General features: G+C 36.6%; 4 protein-coding genes across 6 annotated transcripts in view; 3 read left to right on the forward strand and 1 right to left on the reverse strand.

Annotated features, from left to right (window-relative positions):
• Positions 1-2,551, forward strand: part of LOC108752896 — a 4,593-nt gene extending 2,042 nt beyond the window's left edge. The window contains exon 2 of the mRNA XM_018494077.1: positions 2,193-2,551. Within this exon, the coding sequence (XP_018349579.1) occupies positions 2,213-2,476 (264 nt within the window). The 5' untranslated portion in view covers positions 2,193-2,212 and the 3' untranslated portion in view covers positions 2,477-2,551. The remainder of the gene's footprint in view (positions 1-2,192) is intronic.
• Positions 1-13,177, reverse strand: part of LOC108752897 — a 97,921-nt gene extending 84,744 nt beyond the window's left edge. The window contains exon 1 of the mRNA XM_018494078.1: positions 12,715-13,177. The gene's annotated coding sequence lies outside the window, so the exon portion shown is untranslated. The remainder of the gene's footprint in view (positions 1-12,714) is intronic.
• LOC108752895 lies at positions 3,547-4,976 on the forward strand. The gene has a single exon (XM_018494076.1). The coding sequence runs from the start codon at positions 3,806-3,808 to the stop codon at positions 4,712-4,714; it is 909 nt and encodes a 302-aa protein (XP_018349578.1). The 5' UTR covers positions 3,547-3,805; the 3' UTR covers positions 4,715-4,976.
• A 999-nt stretch (positions 13,178-14,176) lies between the features above and the next one.
• On the forward strand, positions 14,177-22,387 carry LOC108752972 (sialin-like). Of its 3 annotated transcripts, XM_018494245.1 has the most exons (10): positions 14,456-14,527; positions 15,003-15,239; positions 16,294-16,499; positions 16,785-17,006; positions 17,150-17,234; positions 17,672-17,838; positions 18,131-18,280; positions 18,658-18,790; positions 20,005-20,258; positions 20,720-21,013. In XM_018494245.1, the coding sequence occupies exons 2-10, from the start codon at positions 15,155-15,157 to the stop codon at positions 21,011-21,013; spliced, it is 1,596 nt and encodes a 531-aa protein (XP_018349747.1). In that variant the 5' UTR covers positions 14,456-14,527; positions 15,003-15,154. The 3 variants fall into 3 exon arrangements, with proteins under 3 accessions (XP_018349749.1, XP_018349747.1, XP_018349748.1); XM_018494247.1 differs by lacking the exon at positions 15,003-15,239 and having other exon boundaries at positions 14,177-14,527; XM_018494246.1 differs by lacking the exon at positions 14,456-14,527 and having other exon boundaries at positions 15,155-15,239; positions 20,720-22,387.
• The last annotated feature ends 1,408 nt before the right edge of the window (positions 22,388-23,795 follow it).

A 23,795-nucleotide genomic window follows, 5' to 3' on the forward strand; every position in this document is an offset into this window, starting at 1 on the left:
ATATGTGTATAATTTTGATTGTCATAAATCATATTAGGTTAAATTATATCTTGTCTGACAGTATCCTTAACATAATAGTTTTCGTAATATTTCATTATTCACAGTCAGGACAGACAGTTTTATTATTCTTTTGCTTTTCATAACAAAGCGTGAGATGGGCGTGAAACTAATCAGTCATTTATTATCGATTTGTTCTCCGTCGTCACATCCTTTACCGATCATAAAGACGGCGATAGAACGTGGAATGTTGAATTCAAACTGACAAATTCAATTATGATCAATCGTTGACTTTCGTAATTAACTTGAAATCTTCTACCGCCCACCTGTTTCCATCAATTTTCCATCGTGATCCTATCGTATCCCTATTATTCATCGTTGAAGTATAAACAATAGAGCAAAATTTTGATAACTAGCCAGTTACTGGAAAGATCGGCCGACAGTCGAGAGAGAGAGAGAGAGAGAGAGAGAGAGAGAGAGGGGGGGGGAAGAGGCAGAGAGAGAGAATGGAGCATTGTAGACAGAACGATCTGCTCTGGTGAAGGCTGTTCTTTGTCGATAACGATTCCACTATTCCTCCTTGCAATTTACTTGGTATAATACCGTGAACTTTGATCTACCAAGATCCATAGCTTCACAGATCGCGAGGTGGAAAAGAGAATTTATTAAAACTACTTAATGGAACCACGGAGCAAATCTGCTTTGAGTTGCGTTTTTCAATGAACAAATTGATACAAGCAAATATTATGCGAGTTGCAAAAATTTCCATAATTCTTTCAAGCTATCTTATAATAAGTCTTCCCGAATCACAATTTTAATATAAAATATAGTTTAACTAAATATTATTTGTTATTCTATGTAAATATTAAAAAATTAATATACAGAAAAATAAAAAAATTTTGGTTAATTTTACGTATACAAGAATTTTCAATTCTAAAAATATGCAAGAAAACATGGAATTTGTAATCCATTTTGTTTCAACGTAAAATTCTCATTATGTCACTTGCACTTTCAAATAACATAATAATTATTATATCTCTTCTTGGCTATAAAAATGCTGACGCGAATAAATTCTATTCTATTGTATAATAATGATTTTTTGATTAACATTAATAGAGTTAGGATTTAGACAGTTACTATATTTAACATAATTATTATAGTTAAGAGTAAACAATTTCAGTAAATCTTCTTTTATAACAGTTTATCTCGAGAAAACGAACAATCAGAAATATTTTTCTGTAATTTCAATTTCGTATACGATAGTTCAAATGTGTACGTATATTCGATGCGTTGATCGCGGTCATCACACCCACTCTCAAGTATGTGCGTCTCTTGTACGCGCAGGAATGCCACATGTAAACGTGCTCACGCACACGCTTATCCCGGAACAGGAATATATGTATGCGGATGCTTTTAATTTCATCTTCTCTCAGGTTCGCCGATTATCGTGAATCGTCACGTAGCGGGACAATTTTCTTTAAATTCACGACGCAAATTATCAGTTGATACTATGTTATTTAATAAATAGCAGAAGAGCGAAACACGATAATTAGTTCTTTTGAATTAGAATAAATTAGGATTAAAATTTTAAACGTATCGGACAACATCTGATAATTAATTCTTGACGTTCTTTCAATTTTTTCTAAATAGAAAGAGTAAGTTTGCTGAAGAATCTAAAAATTTAGCTAAATATAGATCTGAAAATAATTTTGTTGAACCATCAAAATTATTTTATAAAAATTTCAAATGATGAGCAATGCTGCAAAAAGTTTTGACATTCCAATCACGTCCTACATAATAATTTTAATAGTCCAACAAATTATTTATTTTCAGATAATTTGTTTCAAATTAAATTTTTAGATTCTTCAACAAAATCGTTCTTTCCGTGTAAGTACTAAAAATATTGTTATATTCCCTTATAGAAATTTAATATTGATTAATTAACTAGTTGTTCAGTGCTTTTAATATTCAAAATAAGTAATTTTCAGTATTAAATTAGATTTCTATAAAGATTCTACATAGAGCTCGCAAATTTTTAAGAATGTGGTTTCTTTTTTTTTATTTTATTTGATTATCTTTGCTAAGATATAACTGATAAGACAGAAAATCCTATTATACAAATTTCATTACAATTAAACGCATAGAACACGTGAAGGGCATATTTCGACGTCCAGCATTGAAATCAATTCTTGCAGATGATCGCTATATAGTCAGCATGAAGAAACGTGGAAACAACGAAAATAAAGGTAGTAAGAGTTGTCACAATGGAAGGAATGCAGTGGAGAAGACGGATTTGGGAGGCCTAAGCGATGATGAGAATCAAGGTTTCGGAAATTGGATCCGATCCAGCACGGGTATCGAAATGATGCGGCTCTTCGTGATCGCGAATTCGATTTTGGTCTTTGTGACTATAGCTTGGCCGAACATGAAAGAATCCTTTTACATTATCAAAGATTATCTCGTAGGAGAAGAGGATTAAATGATCTCAATCGAATAGTTTAGGAATAACGTGATCATTGTTTAATCAGTTTTAAACAAGTAAACAGGCAATATTATTTTTTTTCAATTATTACAATTATTATCTGTTAACGTCAATTTTATCTTTCTTCTTGCCATTGATTAACCTAAGCAACAATTGTCTTAAATTCAACGTTAATGATAGAACAAACAGATACTGAAACTAATAATAGAATATCAGATAGATATTATTTAGATAGACATTAATTTTATAAAATTATTATTGATGACATAATAACTGTCGCTTACGCGTTATACAAACGATAGAAAAATATTCAGTTAAGTATGTAAGCGCATTTTCAGTTCAATGAGAAATAGATGCTTAGGAAGACAAACGAAAAATAGTCGAGAATAACCTTTTAAAAGATTTAATATTCTTTCAAATCTACAAAATGAGTAAACAAAACTGTGACAGAACTTCTTTTTCGCGCAGTGTTTGAGTGTTGATCATTGGTATTTGTATAAGATAAAACTCTTTCGTATATTTTTCTTCTAAAAGTTCCTCGTCCTGGAAGAGTAAATCTCCAAGATCCACAGGTCGTATAACTTTTGGCAGAACTAACGATTAAGTTAGTTATTAAATCGTATTGTTTTAATTAATCAGTTAGTATTAAGATAGTTTTGACGTAATTTACAACGCTTATCATTATCTTGAGGAATAATTTTTTAGAATATCAATTTTTATTTGCAATGTATCTATAAATTTATTAAAAAAGTAAACAAAAAAGTCTACGATATTAATGTTTAATAACAAAAAATGTATACTTTTTATAAAAGTGTAAATTTTTAGAAAGTGTAAATTAGTATTATAATTAAATAGTTACATAGTAATTTAATGAAGTATAAATACTCTAAAAGTATTTTGACGTAATTGAATAAATTTTTTTAAATTCGCATTAAACATTTAAATAAATGCCAAAATATTTATATAATAAGCCAGGTAAATTATAAAAATTGCAAAAATTGCAGAATGTAAAATTTTGAAATTTTATATCAACTCATTTATCTTTCATACTTACAACATTAATAATAACGTAAGACCGACAGTTTTATTTACATGCTAAACTTGGACTGATTTGTGCCCGGAAGAGCTTCATCAAAATATTTATAAGCGCTACTTCTTAAGAAAATATCAGTCTCCTATCAATGTATCACATATCAGTCTATCGTATCAGCACGCGGTCGGCATATTATAGTTACACGATATATTTAGAATACATCTGCAAAACACTATATATAGAATGTTGTAATATCGCGTCGGAATAATCAACCGCAACCACGAGATCCCGTGATGTTGGCGTTTATTATTCGCGGAGTGTTTCTCCTCGGCGTGTTAAGCTGGTACAGCGCCATCGTCTGGAAAGTAATCGATGGTTACTTCCAGGACCAGTTTCGTACTTACTTGCAGGAGGAGTATCGCAAGCATTCGCGGATCAAGGCCGACTTTGAGAGCAGCGGGGCTGTCGATAAGAGGCCTGCTCCAAGCGAGTTGCCAGCAGAGCCAAGTCTGAGCTACGGCATCGCGGGAACCTACGATTCCAACGCGGCGGTATGCCCGGCCGACATCATAGACGCCTGTCCGCGTGCAATCGTTACGAGCAGGAAGCCGGAGGAAGCGGTGGCAGGTGGCACCAGCGAAATCGCGGCCGCCGTAAGCGCCGGTACCACCGATAAAAGTGCGAAATTCCCAGCGAGCACGGCTCGATCGGCGCAGGAAAGTAGGAAACCGCCGAGCAGCAGCGACACGCGCGATAAAGAAAGGCGGCGACCGGGTGCTATCAATCAGGACGGCTGTCGCGAAGAGGATGCGATTGAGGGGAGCACACTCCCGCCCCCCACGTCGTCCCTGAATGTCAAGAAACTACGACGTCGTCTCGACAAGGGGGGATTATCGCGTCTCTCGAAAGAGGTCTCGAGGGAGATATCGCGGGAAAAGCCGAAGAACCGAAGAGTGAACACGCTCGTCCAGACAGACATCGATTTCGCTACCGCGAGGACCGATGATGACGAAGACGATGATTTCTCGGAGTTCGAGGAAGAGGAGAAGGATCACAGGATCTACAGGGAAGGGATCCTTGTATCGGAGCTGCCGTTTAAGCCCAAGGCAGATATCGGCAACTTAGATAGGGTTACTGCGGAAGAGTTTTGTCCTCTGATCTTGGAGGACGAGACTTCCTGCCAAGAAACTACGTGGCCGTGACTACGCTTGATGAGCGTCGCGGTGAAATTGGAAGTGCTAGATCGCACAGAAAAAGTTGTGCATTAGCAGCGGGACATCGAAGGGCTTAGGAACATGCTGAGGCGAAAGACTTGCGACTATTATTAGAATAAATCTGTTCAATTAGTTTCGCGGCTTTATTAAGGACGACGATGATAGATGTAGTGTGAAGATGTTTTAGATCCTTTCACGTTTTTGCTGCTCTATAGCAATTTATTCAGTTCGCAACTTGAGTAGAATCAAATAAGGCTATATATGATGTTTGTAATATATAATTTTAATATAAAACAATGTATTACTACCTTTGTAGGCAAGATTCAGTCTTGATTAGATGTAACTAACATTTTTTTGTATTAATGTTTTATGTTTCCAAGTGTCGTACATAAAGTGTACGTATTTATATAAATTTAATTTCCCAATTATTCTTTGTTAATATAATAATGTTATATTTTTTTTTTTTTTTTTATAAACTCATCAATTTATCGAGGTATTAATTATGGTCGAAAGTGAATTTTCGTTGTCTAAAGATATTTTATTTCGAATCTAGGACAAATATATGTTTCTATGAATCGAACAGGGTCAACACAATAAATAAGGTATCACTGTCCTTTGACCTTGTGAAAAGAGGTTCTACGAGAAGAGAAACTAGCGAGTGGCCGTGAGAAATCAGAGAAATCACGATGTATGTACAGTGAAGATTAGAAACACACTGTATTAGAAACACTTGTCCGGCGGAAAAATCGAAAACTCACTTTAAAATGCGCGATTTGTCTACACGTATCTCATCGCGTATGCTGAAGGATAAAATTAAAATTTTATATGTGAGCGCGCCATAATAATGAATAGCGTTCGTTGCGTTGTATAATATAAAGATGACAAATGTCATCAAGGTATCATTGAATGACATATGTGAGAGATGCAAATGTAATTTCATGGAAAATCGAGTAAAGCCGAAGCGTTTTAAAGTGTTTTAAGCTTTTTTTTTCCGTTTCCACATTTTCCTTATTAAATAATAAAACCTACGAGCTACTAATAATCAAGCAAGTTTTGCTTATGTTTATTGCGCTCGAGAATAAAAAATTGAATAATCCTAATTAGCAGAATAAGTATAGTAATTGCATATTTATTTTCCGAATTGTACGCGCGATTAAATGAGAAACATCTTATTTCCATAATATGTTTAAATTAATAGTATTTGCATTGCATTACGTCTTTCTATATTTAACTGAAGCAATTTTTATTGCTATCATTGAAATTAATAATTTGTCAATGGATATGCAAATTGACTATTTTGTTTCGTGCAGTTAAATGCAAATATAAGTGAAGTAAGAAAATGTATTCATAATTATTGAACAATAAAAATAATTGTTGAAACCCTTGAAAGCTTAAATGGCAGTTGTGTTCTAATTTACATTTACAATTGATCCATTTACATTTGTTTTTTAAATTTTTACTATTGCATTTTTGCTATTGATATCATGTGTGTGTTAGGATATATATATATTTTAGGGGGGATTTTCATTATATAAATGTAACATAAAATAAATTAAACAACTTTTTACACATCAAAATTTTCTTTGACGTGAATCGACATCTTATTGTTATAGATTAAAATCATATTAATAATATTAATAGTGATTGAATCATGAATTTGCAAAATTGAAGCGGGATTATAATTTATTCAAAATAATTTTATTTTAGCTGGAAAATATATAATTAGATAAGTTACAGAAGCAATTATGATAATTTAAAGCAATAAATAATATTATGAATGATCGTTGTTTTCATTTTCCTGCAGCATCAACCATGTAATGCTGTCGCTTTAGATCGTTGGTTTACATTTATACGTATATTGAAGTACCAGGTTATCGATGCTTTTTGTTATGTTACTTTGAAAAGCCTCGTCAATTGACTGCGTAAATCGAAGTAATTTACATTCGTTAAATGCATGCGGCATCAATTGCATTCAAAAGCAGTGACATTTGTGACTGTGCGCTGAGGAATACTAACAATGCTATCGAAGTGCGAATAACAATAATACGAGATGACAGCTTACCATAATAACGTCAATCTTCATTGTTCTTCGCAATTTGACTAACAAAACGTCTCTGAATTACTATTGTCAAATAACAAAATGGTAGTTTACATAAACTAATTATAGCAATATAATAATAAAATTAATTTTATTAAGCAAGTGCTTATGTGACGTCGGTGAAACAAATACCTTAAAATAGAGAATTTTCTTAATTATCTTATTAATATCTTGCGAAGAATAATTTGCATATTTACTTTCAATTATTTCTAATATTTCAGTGTTTGTATCTAATACAAAAAGTGATTTCGTTTGCGAATGATACCATCGAGATACTATATTACGTAATTTAATTATTCAATGTAATAAGAGTAGTATGTTTGTATGTGTAAAACGTGTTCTACAAGTACATTTATATATCAAATGCATAATAAATATAACAGCGCTGAAAAGGAATTCTAAATATGGAATTTAAATTTGAATATTTTATTTTCTGAGATTTATACGAATAAAGTAGCGAAATAGTATGAATATATACATTAAATAAAATTTTATCGGAATGTTAGATTGAATTTTAACTGTTTCTTTTGACGTAAATCTTTGATTGCGCAACGAAGTATGAGTTTCCCAATTCAATTTTCATTTACATGATAAAAGACACATTCTAATCCGAATCGAGATAGCAGGTCGATGAGTCGTATTGTATCGTAGTGTTTGCGTGGATCTCGATAAATTCCTTATTCGGACATGTGTCGCGGGCGGAATGACGCGAGTCGAGAAAGAGCCCACGTAACATCGCAATTAGTATTTATAATTAGTATCGCGCTTAATATTTATAATTAATCGCATTGCGATTGATCGCATTTAATTCTCGAATCACAAAAATTGTGTATGGAAATGTGACTGTTCGTTAAATTATTTTGCTTGGAATCGTCCTACAAAAAAAAAAATGTCTTTTTGCGTATCGTAACGACGCGATATTTCCTCGCGCGGAAACGAGGGAAGAAAAAATGATGCCGAGAGAAGCGGTCGCAGGGTAATTTCCTATGTAATTGAAAAAATACACCGGCAATGGCCTCGTTACGGTGGTCGTCGATTTCTCGTAACGACTTTCCGCGCGCGCCCTGATTTGGCGCTATACTTTTTTCTGCTTCTCTCTTGCATCGCAAAAATTATAATGCGGACGATAGCGTGCAGATATCTCGATCCGCTTCCGGAGAGTACTGACCAGTACTGACGGGCGGTTGAGAAAGAAACAGACGAGTCGAATCTTAACATATTAATCGCATTACTTAGGTACGATGTATACATTACACCTGCCCCGAGGCAGGTAATAATCGATGATAACTCTCATCATTCTCGTAATATCAAAAATTTACTGTCTTACTACCTACTGTTTAAATATATTGATACGTGAAATGCATGCGTACGCAGATTCCAGAAATTCTAATTTTAGTTTATGACGATTATACGCGAAAGGGCAATTTTTTTTGAAGTAGCTAAAAAATAGTTTAACTAGATTTGAAATGATTTTGCTGTGGACTCAAAATAATTATGTAGAACGTATAAATTGGTTGTTCGAACATATTCAAAATTTTGGCAGCATTTTTATGTTATTTGTTTACTTACTGATAAATTGTGTCATTTTGACTAAGATATATGTTGAATATCAATTTGACACAAAATTTTTAAATAGTATATTTGTATTATGTTAAATTAACATTCAAATATATTAAAAAATCCAATACAAATTGTTACAAGAGCCTAATAAGAGCATACCTAAGTGGACCGTTTCCACAACATAATTATACAATATTTTTTATTGTGTGTATTTTTGAAAGACTAGTTTCTGAAAAATTTTTATGCGAGCCGTGAATAGAATTTATCTAGATATCTAAATCTCTTTCTTTTCATAAATAAAGAAATTTCATTTAATTGAAACGTCGGAGAAAGTGCACTTCTCTTGGAAATAATGCTGGAGATATATTCCTATATAATGTGTCACGTCACGAGCCGCGAGATTTGCTCAAAACAATTACGCATAATAAATGCCTCAAGGGAGACGCCGGCATCATGACCCTACTTTCTCAGTTTCGGAAAGAAGAAAGTAGTCCGGAATTCTTAATCTTATCGCCATTTTCAAGCTTCGCAGCGGTTGGTGAGGTGGAGCGGAATTTCGAAGCAATTAAGAAAGATACGTAAATGAACCGTAAAGCGCAAATTGAATAAGCATCAGAGAAAATCTAGTTTCACTTTTGCGCCATCATACCCCTCTTCTTCTTCTTCGCGTGCCGCGCGCCCTGCTCCATAATGGATTTTCTGATGAAAATTATCAGCATTGGTTACAATCGTCAGCGTGGTTAATTGGATCTCGCGGTAATATCACGTGCGGGTGATTTGGGGTGTGACGCGATTTACACCTGCGAATAATGCTAACTTGAGAGCGCGTTTCACTTCGCTTAATGCCGGCAATTGAAACTATGCGGAATTAATTTACGTGACATGTGGGGTCTGTGTACGTGCAAGGTCGTGTCTTCTGACATTTTCGTACGTAACCGATAAACACGTATTCAAGGAACGATACCTGCAATACTTGTTTTTTAAACCGTTTGCACATTAAACTTATATAATTTGCTATGCAACACGTAATTCCATTGCGAGTAAGATGGCGATTCTTTCATTAAATTTCCGCAAGATTGTTCAAGGTATAATAATAATGTAATTTTTATAATGAATTGGTCGTAATTTAAAAAAAAAAAGATGTATTAACTAACAACATTAACTGACGGCAGTCTAATTGAAAAGAATCTTGTTAATTAATTGTCGTTAAAATATTATTTGTTTTATTAACGCTATTATTAAAAATAAACAAGATTATTTTTAATCACATTGCTATTGACTAATATTGTTAATCATTTTTTTTTTTCGTGTATATGTAATTAAATTATTTATGAATACCGAAACTTGGACATTACTGAGAATCGTGAATCGATATTATTAATTTTATCGTAATAGATTCACAATTGTACTGTTTTGAAGCAATTTTATATTTCTTAGCATTTGAGGACAGAAGCCAATTTCTTCTTCCGTTAGAGGTCTACTATTATTTCAGGCAGCGAAAGCAAGTATTATTAGAAGTATTATTTGGGTCATAATTTCTTTTTATGAAGAAAACGTAGCTCATACCGGACATAATGACACAATTTTCTAAATGTTTACGTTCAACTCGAATAACTGATAAGCAACGGTATCCTCTTAAAGCACGTACACGGTTAAAACGTGACGGTCAACAATTGTATCGAGATGCCACGTAAAGATTATATCGCAGACTCGTGTCAAGTTCTTATTTAATTAGAGCTGCTTATAATTAGCTTATAATTAGCTCCACTCTAAACCTTCACCCTCTTGAAATCGTCGTATACGAGTTTTGACCAAAATGTCATCGTCCGGTGAGCAAGAGAAGCGTCGTGATACGACATACACACACCGGAAAGACACACATTTATTTTCTTCTGCGATTCGTGTCGCGCACAAAACACCGGTAGCTACTCCTGCGCTGAATCGCACTCGGTAAATAAGTAAGTGAACGACCTTAAGTGCAACGGTATTTGTGCGTGATTTTCAAAGCACGTTTGACAACGGCACGTATGTTACATACCTACATATGACGCGTGTAGAAGTACCGAAAACTGTTTCGGTTTCCTCGCCCGGATCCTCTGCGACGACTCCGTCGCGTAGATTAAAGCTTAAGACACAATTGGAAAGCACAGGCAATAGAAACGGAGAATAACCTGTCAGAAATCGTATGTACCAAAATACACGGTTTTCGATCAGTTGAAATCTGTTATTCATTATTCTTGTACTTTTCAATTGTGCCTAAAGGACTGTCAACTTATTCCGCAATCTGTAAGAATTGACCAATCGAGTATTCCCCTCTCATTTGACCGTGATTGGTTAATTCTTACAGATTACGGTATAAATTAACAGATTACGGCTAGTATAAATAACCCTTTAGACTTTAGACACTCGTGTGGATATAAACGGAACGACCTTCGTGAGCTATATTGCGGCAGAATATCGCGGAAAATTAAGAATATTTAATATAAAACAAGAAAGGAAAGGAAGTGTCTTTAACGGACAAGCTGCTTCTTAAGTGCTTAAATAAGTGCTTCTACGTGAATTTATATACTGTCTATGTAGTCATTTAAATTGCGTGTCGAATTCATTTTTCGGTTTTGAAACGCAAACCAATTGATTACTACTACATAATAATATCACAGATTAAATTGTTTAGCAATTTATTTTATATACATATATATATATATTTAATATAATTTTTTCATTTGTTGTGCAATAAATGAATAAAATGGACGAGCAGATAAGATTGAGATACCTGTTACAATATATTTCATAATATAAAATTTCAATATTTAAATTTATATTTATATTGCGAATTATATTTATGATACTAGGGAAGATCATAAGTCTTAAAAGAGAGACGAGAAAAGTATTTATTACATATAAAATATATGTGGACGAAAATACAAAGTAGTAACTCAGAATTAGTCAATGTTTATAGATATTAATTAAGCACATTTAAAATTTGTCGTCGATTAACATAATAAGATCGTAATATTGAGAAATAGATTTATTCTAGCGATACTATTTATGTTTTGGAAATATCTTTCATATATAATGTTAATTTCAAAATATTATTCTACTCTTTACATGTTCCAAGAGATAGAAAGATGACTTGATAACGTTCAACTTACTTCAATGAATGGCAAATTTTAAGAATTATTCATACGAATACGTTCATAAGAACAAGTAACAGTACTTAGAGTTCTAATACAAACTAGCGCAAAAAAACGACAAGGGAAGCCAATCTTCTGGAAGTATGTTATTGAGTTGACACGGCGGACAAACTTGCCTGATTTTTGTACAGTTGCTGTTGCGACTGTTGATTTTTGAAAATCGAAAACCGGCATGGCACGAGTACGAAACCGCTCGTATTTCTAGATGACAGGAAAGGAAATTCGAAAGCCAGGGACCTGTTATGGATGATCCTATGATCAGAAATATGTCTGGACCCTCGAGAAGCACATTCCAAAGGGAAGGTCGCGGAAGGAGGAGAGAAGAGGAAACGGACAAGAAGAGATAGGGAAAAGGGAAATTTTATTATGGTTCAGAGAGAGAGAGAGAGAGAGAGAGAGAGAGAGAGAGAGAGAGAGAGAGAGTATACAAGTTCTTTAAATATAATCCACCAATAAAATATATTGGCGTACGGTCATAATAATTACTTTTCTCGTATCGCAATCATTTTTTACGATAAGTAAGAGAGTGATGTAAGATAAAACGAAAATATCTTACTGCGTAATTATCAAGAGTGCAACAAGGAGAATTGTAGCGATAGCGAAGATAGTAACGATGAGAGTAATTCTAATTGTACCGCAGTAGATAGTGGGAATCGTTTTCGCGATACATAATAGGATAATATTGGTGAAACAAAGGAGGAGAGGCGTTCATTAATAATTGCAAGTCTTTCCGCATCAGCAGCATATAAGTCTAGTTCGAAAATAGACTGAAGAAGTCGGAAATTTCGAAGAACTGCAGAACGACGGCGAGAGTGAAACGGATGGGGGATACGAGATGAACAAGAATCTGGACGAGTAGATATATAGAAAAAGGAGCGGGGATGAAGGAGCGTACGCTGGCACGCATTCCATTCAAAGGATCTTTTGGCCGGAATGGACCCTGGCCGGGTGCCCTTCGCTAGTTGCTCCGGAGGACCGTATTGTCCGCGTCGGACCGTTCGTGGCTAGCGGGACGGGGGGCCGGGGAGGAAGCGGGAAGGGATTGGGGGAGGTGGTATCGCGGGACCCCAGCAGGGCACCCAACTTAACCTCTCAAAGCAAACGGTCGAAACGCAACCAAAACGGAGTCCACTTACCTCGCTGCTCGTTTGCGCCGCGCTACTCTCAGACGATACTTCCCTCGTCATTCACCGTCACGACCACCGTCGTTTGCGGATCTCCCGAAGCGCTAACCGTCGAGATGTATCACAGTAATAAAATATAACTATATGTTACAAATGTCAAAACACCCGGGCGCCCTGCGCGCTGCATCATCCTGCGTACGTTTGAAAAGCAATGCTCGGTGCAAGCGTGACTCCGGAATTCGCCGCACGGGTTCTAACGCGATCTCGTTCGGGTTACCGCGGTCGTTCGTGCTCCCCTATTTTTCGAAATTACTGCATATACTACGTACGTTGTAACGAACGATCTTTTACACACAGCGCGTACTGATCGCCGCGGATTAGACGCGAAAAATACCAGGCCGCAAAGGATCGCGCGCTCCGCTTCGAAGCGGCAGACAAGTGTGTGGCAGACGCCGACACCGAGCGATGTGTTGCCGTTTTGACCTGCCTGCAAACTGACCAATCATCGCGCAGGTGGCATCCCGCTGTCCCAGCAGTCCCTGACTCCCTGCTGGTGGCAGGCGCAGGAGAAGGGACCCAACCACCTGCCGCGCGACCTGCTGGAATAAGATCAATTCATGAGAGACGCCAGGTTGGTTTGAACACTAGCCTGCCAATTCGATTTGGTTGTTGGTAACGTAGAACTTCCTCCGTCCATCCGCAATGAACACTGGATCATTTGACATTTTGAAACGTTGTCACACGAATGAAATGTTCAGGTTTACATTTATCTACAGAAGTCAAATGTCTGCTCTGGGATTTAGAACAAGATTGCTGCTCCAGATTTGCTTGAACGACAGTCAGTCCATACTGATTAGTCGTTGGTAACGTAGAACTACATCCATGAACGACGGATGGTAGATGGTAGATTTCAACGTTCTGGAACATCTACTATTATCATTGAATGAACGATGTTTCATTATGTTCACAATATGAATATTTAAGGCTGAAACTATTAATAAAGTTTCCTTTGTTGCCACTTACCGATAGAGTCTCTCACATTAAATTATATTATTCGAATGGTAGGAAAAATATATAGCACTTTTGTTGTTTGATAGAGATATTTAAAATTTTTTTTTCATCGATGACTCTTGAAGAAATAAAATGCAACTTTGATGTATTTATCAATATTATAAGATTGTGGCATATAATTTTATTTATTAGCTTGAGAAGTTGAGAGAGAGAGAGAGAGAGAGAGATGCGAACATGATAATATTTTTTAAATTTATCAATAATGCAATCCAGAAATGCTTTTTGCTTCATTAGCGTCACACTGGCATTCGTGCATAATAATACTGTATATTAATTACTAATATTTATTGTTAAATCACGCATCATGATCATTGCGATAAAGCCAGGGGAAAACCAACAGTTGCGTTTGAAGATCTTTATCAGCGATGAGGTTTAATATATCGCTTGGCGACTCCGACGTGGGGAAAATATTACGAGGCGGACCTCGCGCGCGGTGCTTCAAGGCTGATCCGGCATAGGTACTTATTGTATCAAGTCTCGTTAACGGAGATGTTCATTCACTCGCACCGGCCAGATGACCAGTATGGTTCGCGTAACTCGTAACCGCTGTCGCGTCCTATCAACCTCGTGTCGCACGATAGTAAAGTGGATCGAAAAGATCAATAACGGACTGGTCGATGATATGTGCCTAAAGTATCGGTCCTACATTATGGAAACGCAATCGATGTGTCAGCACGTTTGACGACGATGGCAGCGCTGGTCCGTCTTAAACGCGGTAGCGTCCAGTTGAGACACGCGGCACTCGAGGTCAAAGGTACGTTGTGCCCTCAATCGACTTCCTTTGGCAACGGGTTTCCGGAATTCTTAATGCATTATCATTTGCGCTATGATTACGTAGATGATTAATAAACGATTTACGACGCATAAACGCATTTACGTCTGTCTCGAGTTAAAGGAAGTGAAATAACTTATCAATTATTCATACAACGTATCGTGAAACGGCGGCGTAATCTTTAGTCAGATTCTTCGATGAATATGAAATTAATTTTTCCATACTAAGAATCTTAAGATTACTATACATTCAATTTTAGTTATAAATTATAAATTTCATGTCAGCATCCTACTACCTTATTAGTGGCGTTATTACTCGCTCCGGTTACATATTTATCTGTAATTCGCATGAAACGAACTAGTGTTAGGAGACTAGCAGAGGCATAAAAAAAATCACTATTTCTTAGATTAACACTACTGAATTAACAGCGTTACGCGTTCATTGTCTTGTCAAAAAGTCAGCTATTTGCGTTTCATCATTGCCGAGCCAAAGTCGAGGTCACCTGTATACTCGGAGTAGTGGAGAGAGATAGTGCGCGAAGAATCAAACACTGGGGCGTGATAAGAGCGAGATGTCGCGGTCGATCTCATTATTTTTGGGTTCTGTGAGATGGCAGACTTCGTCAAGAGAGGTAGCGTGCAGTTCGTTAAACGTGGCAGTTGTCAACTAAAACTCGCTGCGCAAGAGGTTCGAGGTTCGTCAAAATTCTAATCACTGTAACTAATTTTTTATTTCTTACACTCGTGCGCGTGAAATCTAATTTTATTTCGCGTTGTCGCGCGGCCAAACTTTGAGTAACTCCATACTTATTATCTACTTTATTTAGTGTCTTATAATTAATTATTTATTTTAACAAATTAATAAAGAGAGATTCTTTCGAAGGTTGCGTTTTATAGTGAAACATTTTGACTCTGCGATATATAAGTTTATATATTAATCTACAATCTAATATTATCGAAATGTTATGATTAACGTTTGTGTGTTTTGTAATTTTACAAATATTATTTTTATACGTAAAAAGCCAATCGACACGAGTGCCTTTTAAATTTAGAATTTGTACGCAAGATATTATCGTGCCAGTCGTTTGAGTAAGTTATCAAAATCAAACATTGCTGTGCTCCGACGTTTGGAGACTATGATAATGGATGTACATATACACACATGAAAATTTCTTTTGTTACTATTACAATTTGTATGATAGAGATTCTGTAAAAAATGTGAAAACCTAGCTGTGCGCAATATAATTAATAATGCATATCTACCGTTCTATTCAATAATTTCTTTATTAAATAATTCCCTAGATAGTAAATAAAAAATTCACAATAAAGAGTTCAAGTGATTCATAATTCAAATTAATCAAATAAAGGGCATAACGCAAGATTTAGCGAGATAATATTTTATTCTGATGTATGTATATAAATGTAATAGACGTTTCGACCTCGATCAGGCCTTCTTCGGTACAAACAATGATAAAATTCCTGGATAAATATTTACAAAATAAGTCACACGATCAAATAAAAAATTGCTTGATTCTTTTTCTGATTTTTACTGGGACAATTTGATATTATTAAAATATTCATAAGATTTTTATCAACACAACGCGATATGATTAATCTTTTAATGATCTTTATTTGATCTTTGTCGATTATGAAATTATTTGCAAGTTTTTAGCGATTTTTTTATCGGTAATTTGATCAAATTGGTCGCGGCTATTACGATTATCATGTAATTACATTGCTATTTGTTAGCGGCTGTACGAGCGCGACACATCGTCGCCGGTCTAGTCGCTGTTGGATTTGCGCTTTGCGGCGCGGTCGAAGTCAGCTCCTCCGTCGCACTGCTGGCGAATCAGAAAGACAATCATGCCATCATCGACACATCTTGGCACTGCGATATGCTGGTCAATATCACCAGCCGCAATCGCACCGAAGACTTCGAAATTATATTTATGGAGGTATATACCTGAATATTTCGCCTTATACTTCAGTGGTAAATGTGGTACTCCCTACTTTTATTCGTCTAACAAATTTTCATTCGTCAATACGAAACTGCAAACTAAACTGATATTGATGTCGCGATAGCGCTTTGTTTTGCATCAATAATTAATGATCAATTGGAACTACCGGTCTTTTCAAGCCATTCCAAGAAGTGGATGTACGTGTTACACTAAAAGAACAGTTATGCTTTGCAACGCTACGTTGCAGAATAACATTTATAATCCATGTGTTACGAACGGCAGCTGCCGCAGGAGGAGCGAGCGGAATCGATTATGCGTGAGGCGTTCTTATGGGGACAAGTCGCCGGGCCGATCCTGGGAGGTTGCCTGGTGTGGGGTCGATCGGGGCCCTCCATGGTGTTCTCACGTGCAGTTCTTAGCGCCTGCTTAGCGTCTCTATTAGTACCTGCAGCCTGGCGCGGACCGTCGCATGTCGCGCTTCGGTTGTTTCAAGGATTATGCACCGTAAGTCGGCGCGCGCAGAAACTTTATTACCGCCGTTTCCAAGCGCTTCGCAATGACGTGAACTCGATTTTGCCCAGCACCGTAAAACACGACGCCGGCATAAAACATTCGCGCGAGAATCATTACGACATCCTCTTTTGCAGGGCGCAACCATGCCAGCTGCTCACATGTTCGCTATGACCTGGTTTAAGAGCAATCACAGAAGCTGGTACTTCAGCTGTTATGCAGGTATATTGGGGGATTGCGAATACGGCCGTTTATATAAATGACAAGTAAAAAGAACAAAGACCTCTCCGAGTCATTCATTATTATAATGTTTTGTAGTAAAAACAGATTTGAATGTTTGCACATTCTACGACAGTGACGAGCAACCTTTTTCAGAGAATCACTTTTAGAAATGGGTGTAAAATCTTTGGGATACATAACATTTATTTCTGTAGTTTGTATGAAATAAAAAATATGATTTTATGTTTTTTTCGACTATATGTCGGTGAGGCACGAGAAAATCCACGGGGTTGCAAATTACGCATTACAGCTCTACAGCATATTACGACAGCGTGCTCTTCAATTTGTCAGGATATCTTTAAAAATATTCTTCTCACTGACAATGAGTGTTACCAGTCTACATGATTCAAATTACTCGACTAATCCTAATTTGCTTTAAGCTGTCAGCGTGGGTTACTGCCTCACTGGATGGCTGGGCACCGCGGTGGTGCGAACGTTTGGTCGCGATTCTTTGTGTTACGGTCTGGTTCTTTTGGCACTCTGCTGGTATTTCGCCTTCGGCCGATTTGTTAAAGACACGCCAAAGTCCTATCAGCACGATACAACTGTAAGCAACACTTCCGATCTATTTAGCTAGCATTCGCAACACTCTCGGAAGTTATTAAAGTTAGTTGGACGTGCTAATTAGTAGTCCGATAAGAGTTGAAAGACACAGCTGAAAGCTTCTATGTGGTCTCTAGAAATTTTCCATTCGCTAATTAGTACCTGTGTGACAAACCTGTCGTGCGACGGGTAACATTGACTTACCAGATTACTTAAGACTTTGACCACATGTATGTACCTAATCTATTAGACCTTTTTTAAAATGTAACTACGAGATTAGTAATTATCAATATCAGGCGGCTGTGATACCATGGGGAAAGCTGTTGAGATCTGTACCCGTTTGGGCGTCTGCAGTGGCGACGATGGGTAATCAGTGGGGTGACGCGACGCTCGCACTTGGCATGACGAAGTACCTGAAGCTCATCTATGGGTTTTCTACAGCTAACGTAAGTTGGCTGAGATTGTTTTTATTTACTATTATTTTAATATTAAAAATATCCCATAAATATTCAAATGAAAGAAGCGCGCGAAATATTAAAACAAAAGAAAGATATAAGATGAAAAAAAGATATAAACTTTAAAATTTTAAAATGAAAAGTTCACGCAAAAAAAAACAGATATTATTAGGCACTACAATCTGCTTTAATTAAATAAGAGTCTCTTCTTATGTGTGTCACATATCAATCGACGATTCTGACTTATTACTATAGAAACTTTATGTTACGACATGTTAGGATACAATATTTAATATCCAGACCAATATTATGGAGATAGTTGCGAGCTCGTAGGTCTCGCCTCGTTATTAAATTATAATTCAATTCAGGACTCAGTGTTGACCACGTTACCTCACATCGGTCACTTCATGGCTGCGCTGACCTGCGGCCTCCTGGTAGATCACGTCCGTGAATCTAAAATAGTTTCCACGACCACGGCGAGAAAGTTGGTTGTCTATACAGGTGCGTTGTATATTTCTGATATTACGTCTACAATACTACAATACAATATAAATAAAAATAGTAAGTTCACTTTTTTAATTTTGAAGCCACTTAATATTTTTGCGTATGCGTAAATCGCACAGTTTGCAAGATTACGATTACAATATTCGTCAATTAGTTTCTTCTATTCTAAAGTTGTCACATTTATATGTGTTGAAATTCGTGCAAGAATTTTGGCCACTTGGCCAGAAAATTTATGTAAAGTATAGTAGAATTAATTGATATAAAAAAAGGTAATTTTCGTTTCCTATATTCTTTGCAAATTCTCAATGAAAAATGAATTTTGAATTATAAAAAATGTGTAAGATGAAGATTTAACGATATTGAAATTCAGCAATATTGTTGTAGCCATAGAAAACGCAATACTGATGCGTTATAGATTACTCATTTCATACTGCGAGGTGAACTGATTGTTGGCGTTACCTTGCTCTGATTGTGAGAGTAATAGCTTACGAGATCTCATTACGATAATTGAAGATGGAAAGTCTCAGACATGTTGAGTAATGAACTAAAGGTTTTATCCCACGTAACATAACAAGAAAATTTTCTCGACACGTCTCTCTGACTCTGCTTATAAGGGAATTGCTTGAAGTGTTAAATTTTAATTTTAATGAAACTTTATATTGGTTATGTAAATAGATGAAAGCACCAGTTGCAGCTAATAAACGGTTTAAAAGATGAAATCACTCTTCACATTTAAAGTCGTTTTTCAGCTTTTTTTTTTGTTATATCTCAAAAACTTGTTTAAGATATAAAAAAATGTTCTGTATGAAAGTTTTCTATTATATTAACTTATCTCTATTTAGGCACAACAATAATACTTCTTGAAAATAATTTTGCAAATATAGATTTTGGAAAAAAATTATTTTTTGAAAATACGACGTAGATAAATAGAGGAAATCTTATTATCAAAATATTGTATAAAACATTTTTTTATATATTCGAATAGTTTTTGAGAATTAAAAAAAAAAAAAGAAAAATTGAAAATTATTTTACATATAAGGGATAGGTTTCGTCTCTTAAAACCGTTTACTGGCTTCAGTCGATATTTTCGAAATATATTTATACGTAATTTATATGCACGCAAAGTTTCATTAAAATCGCAGAATTTGACATTCCGCGAGAGATTCCCCTTGTTAAGTATTCTCAGTAATACCGCACTTTATTTTTATTAGCGCACTTCATCCCCGCGGCCCTTCTCTTCGTCGCTGGTTACGCTGGCTGCCAGGCCCTGGGTGCTGCCTGGCTGGGGATAGCAGCCCTCCTCGTTTCTGGCACCGCACCGGCCGGCGCGCTCGCGGCCATAGCTGATCTCGCACCTGCGGAGTCACCGGCGTGCGCCGCGGCCGCGTGCGCTCTTTGCTCCACGCTGGGCGCCGCGGGACTGCTGGCCGCCAATTACTTCGTCACCCAGGCTCTTCATGGCTCCGTAAGTCGAGTTACTACAACGCAGGCACGCGCGTTATATCCGCCCGCGCAAACATAATAACGCATTAAATATCTTCGTACATATCCGCGAACATTAAATGTCGGATTACGTAACGAGGATTTAGCGACGAGTCTTTCTTTCTACTTTCTACGTTTCGCACGTTGCTTTTCACTTAAATAGTTATTAATTATTTTGCGACCTAATTGCTGCATTGTTTTAAATAAGAATATAATATATTCGGCGTGATATTTCGGATTTCTAATTGAAAATGAAAGAATATTTTTATTTTTTTTTTTTTTTACATTTCGTCGTATACATTTTTGTAGATCGATTCCGGCATAAATGTTGAGAGAGATGAACAACCTTACTGCTCCATTTCTCAAATAATAATTAGCAGATTGTATAGAAATTCTAATATGATTGTAATTCTCTACGGCTGACAAAATTTTTTTTTTTTTTAGATCGCTGGTTCTTGGCGATTGGTGTTCGGCGTTGCTTCTGTCGTCTTACTGACGACCGCTGCGGTTTTTCTGGCTCTCGGCAAAGGCGTTCCGCAACCGTGGATCCCATCTGTGGCGAGACCGCGGAGTCACGACGTAATCTACGAGCAAGACGCGTTGGAGCTAGATCACGAGGACGTGGGTGTGCAGACCGAGCCCTTCGTGCCCTATTCGCTCGAGGACGACATCGAGAGTTTGAAGAACGTACCCCGCTCTTCATCCATTCACTCGAAGATCTCGGTGGCCTCCAATTAAATCGCGAGTGCCCTTGTGCCAATTCTCTGTGCTATTTTCATGCCTCATATTGCGCCAAGGATATTCTATTTCTCCCCCCCCCCCCCTGGATATTATTACGATAAGAAAAACGATGTACAGTAAACATATATACTGCAAATGCATACGCGATTAACACGATAAATGTATATAAGAATAAATGTATTTAAGAATAAGAATAAAAGTTTACACGATAACGATAGAATGTCCTCGAAGAATATCACAACGACAAAAATTGAAAAAGACGAGTTGTCATTAGATTTCGCGAAACACGATTTGAACAACCGAGGCCGCTCTGGATAAAATCGTTGTGAGACAATGCCGTGAATAATAACAGGTAGATCCGCGGAGTGATATAATTTGACTCGTAGAAAGTCGATGGCTGAGAAAAATGTCAACGCGCGTTGGAAACTCGAGGGACATGACAGGACAAATGTCAGGTAAGCGTCGCTTTTGTCTCGGATTATTCGCTTTCGACTATTGTTGTTGAAACGGCTTCGCCTCATCGGATATCTCGGGATTTTCTTCGCCCGCGTTATTTCCTAGCATACAAATCTATGCATTATGCCGATTTCTGTGAAGAGAGCACCGTGTGCTCTCTTCGACGACTTTCTATCTCTGGAGTAAGAGTGAGAGACAAACTCGCTCGGTGCGGCGGATACGGCGGGCGCTTTAATTAGATAATCTCACAGATCCGCGTATTCCTATCGGTGCTGGTTCCATTGTGAAAATGGCGCCTACGCCATTGTAACTGGCGCATGCAATACTGGAATACCGGAAGACGTGTGCAAGACCCACTGTCCTCGCCTGTGTCCTAACGAGACGGCCTTTCAAATGCAAGCGTGCATATCCGGCACGCATGTGGAAAAATCAGAACTGCACTCTTTAGATTTCCGCGGAAAATAGCCTGCCACTCGCCGTGAATTAAAAATTATTTCGCACGTTGCTTTTCACACCGGAAACTCATTCGATCGACATTCTTAAGCAGAACGTTGAGTCAATATTGGCATTGCGATTACTTTCATGTATATGTTTTACTTCACTTATCAGTAACTGACACGAACTTACATACCTTTGTACTTTGTACAAACAAAATTTTTGTAATTTTGAAATAAGCTTGTTTAATTCTTTCTTTTTTTAAGATAATAAATAAAGATAATAAAATTACTTGCACCCATAGTTAGGATAATCCGATAATCGATCCAATAATTGACAATAACTAATAGCCCGTTCAGACTAGATTAAAATTGAGTTCAATTTAACCAATCGGAAGAAAGAGAATTTACATCAAGTTTAGTGAACTTTGCTTTGATTGAATTGCTTTGATTAAATTCAATCTCTCAATCCCAGTCTCTAATCTGATATAAGCATTTATCAAAATATCAAATAACTTTAATTAGCCTTGTTAGATGAAGTGAATTAAAGTAATTTTCAATTCATTTCATCTATAAACCAATTAATAATTTGATCATTAATGAACCGTTTCAATATTTATAATTACCCAGTTGATTCGTCTTTTGTTGCGTTGCCACTTGTGCAAATCGAACGTTCACCGAGCGGTGATTGTTCCGTTTCTCACCGTGCTGTTCGAATAAACGCGTGAGATATCTGCGTCGTGTGTCGCGCATGGCGCTTTTTTCGACAAAGAAATTCTCTCGCAGACAACAGGCGGGCTTTCCGAATGCGTGGAAATCACGCGCGAGATCTCATGATCTACTCCCTCGGCCGCATATTCGCGCGTAAGTTTGCCGCGTAGAAGTTTGCCCGACCGGGCAGGAATGTCGCAATGCGCGACGCTAATTACTGGCTGTAGACGCGTTACTATTCTTTCCTGGTAACGCCGGGACTCTCAGGGACTTATGAAATGAGTTCTCACACAACGTCTCGAAGTCTACCGTCTCCGACTCTTTCTTTATTTCGATGCGTATATATCACACTAGTCTCTTACGTAACATCGTATTTACAGTGGTAAGCAGGGAGTATGTTAAAGATGTCTTAGGATCTAGAACTTTCGCTGGTATTGTCCGGTGCGTTTTAACAGAGGGTACCTCTCATGGAGGAGATTTCTTTTTTGAATAATCGCTTAAGATAGATGCACCAGTGATTGACTGCAGATAATAAATGCTCAATGTATTTGCTCGGTTTCTAAGAGCTAATGTCTGTTTTTACCTATTTTTATCAATGTAAATTAACTTTAATTCTTAAAGCTAGAAAAAGATAAAGAGTTAGTCGGGCAAGATTAAAATGAAACTATATTGGTAGAAAGAGCACAAGTAGATTAACTTCAATCTTGATTTAACTTTTAATTTTTATTTTGTTTCTAAGAATCAGAAAAAAAATTAAGATTAAGATTAAATCAACACAAGTATAAAATTAATGTACATTGGTAGAATCAGACATAAGGAATAAGAATATATTTTTCCAAGTCGCGGATAATAATTACACAATTGTAACCGTAATATATAATCATTATGTAATTGTAAATTAAAACTGTCATCTATTGGAATGCTATTCACTGGTGATTTTGTTATTTCAACATTCTTTCCTCGTTATTAATTTTAAACGACATAATTTATACGCAAATCTCGGCAGCGTGAAACAAATTTTATGCGATACCTGTAAGATAAGTGTATGAGAAAATCAAATATCTTTACTTTGAAAAGAAATTTAATTATCTAACTATTACTTAGTCAGTCTTACACTGATGCACCTACTCTAAATATGCGTCAACAAATGTTGGCAAGCTATCGTGCAGAAAATCGGT

Source organism: Trachymyrmex septentrionalis, unplaced genomic scaffold (assembly GCF_001594115.1).
Source record: "Trachymyrmex septentrionalis isolate Tsep2-gDNA-1 unplaced genomic scaffold, Tsep1.0 scaffold62, whole genome shotgun sequence".
Taxonomy (NCBI): domain Eukaryota; kingdom Metazoa; phylum Arthropoda; class Insecta; order Hymenoptera; family Formicidae; genus Trachymyrmex; species Trachymyrmex septentrionalis.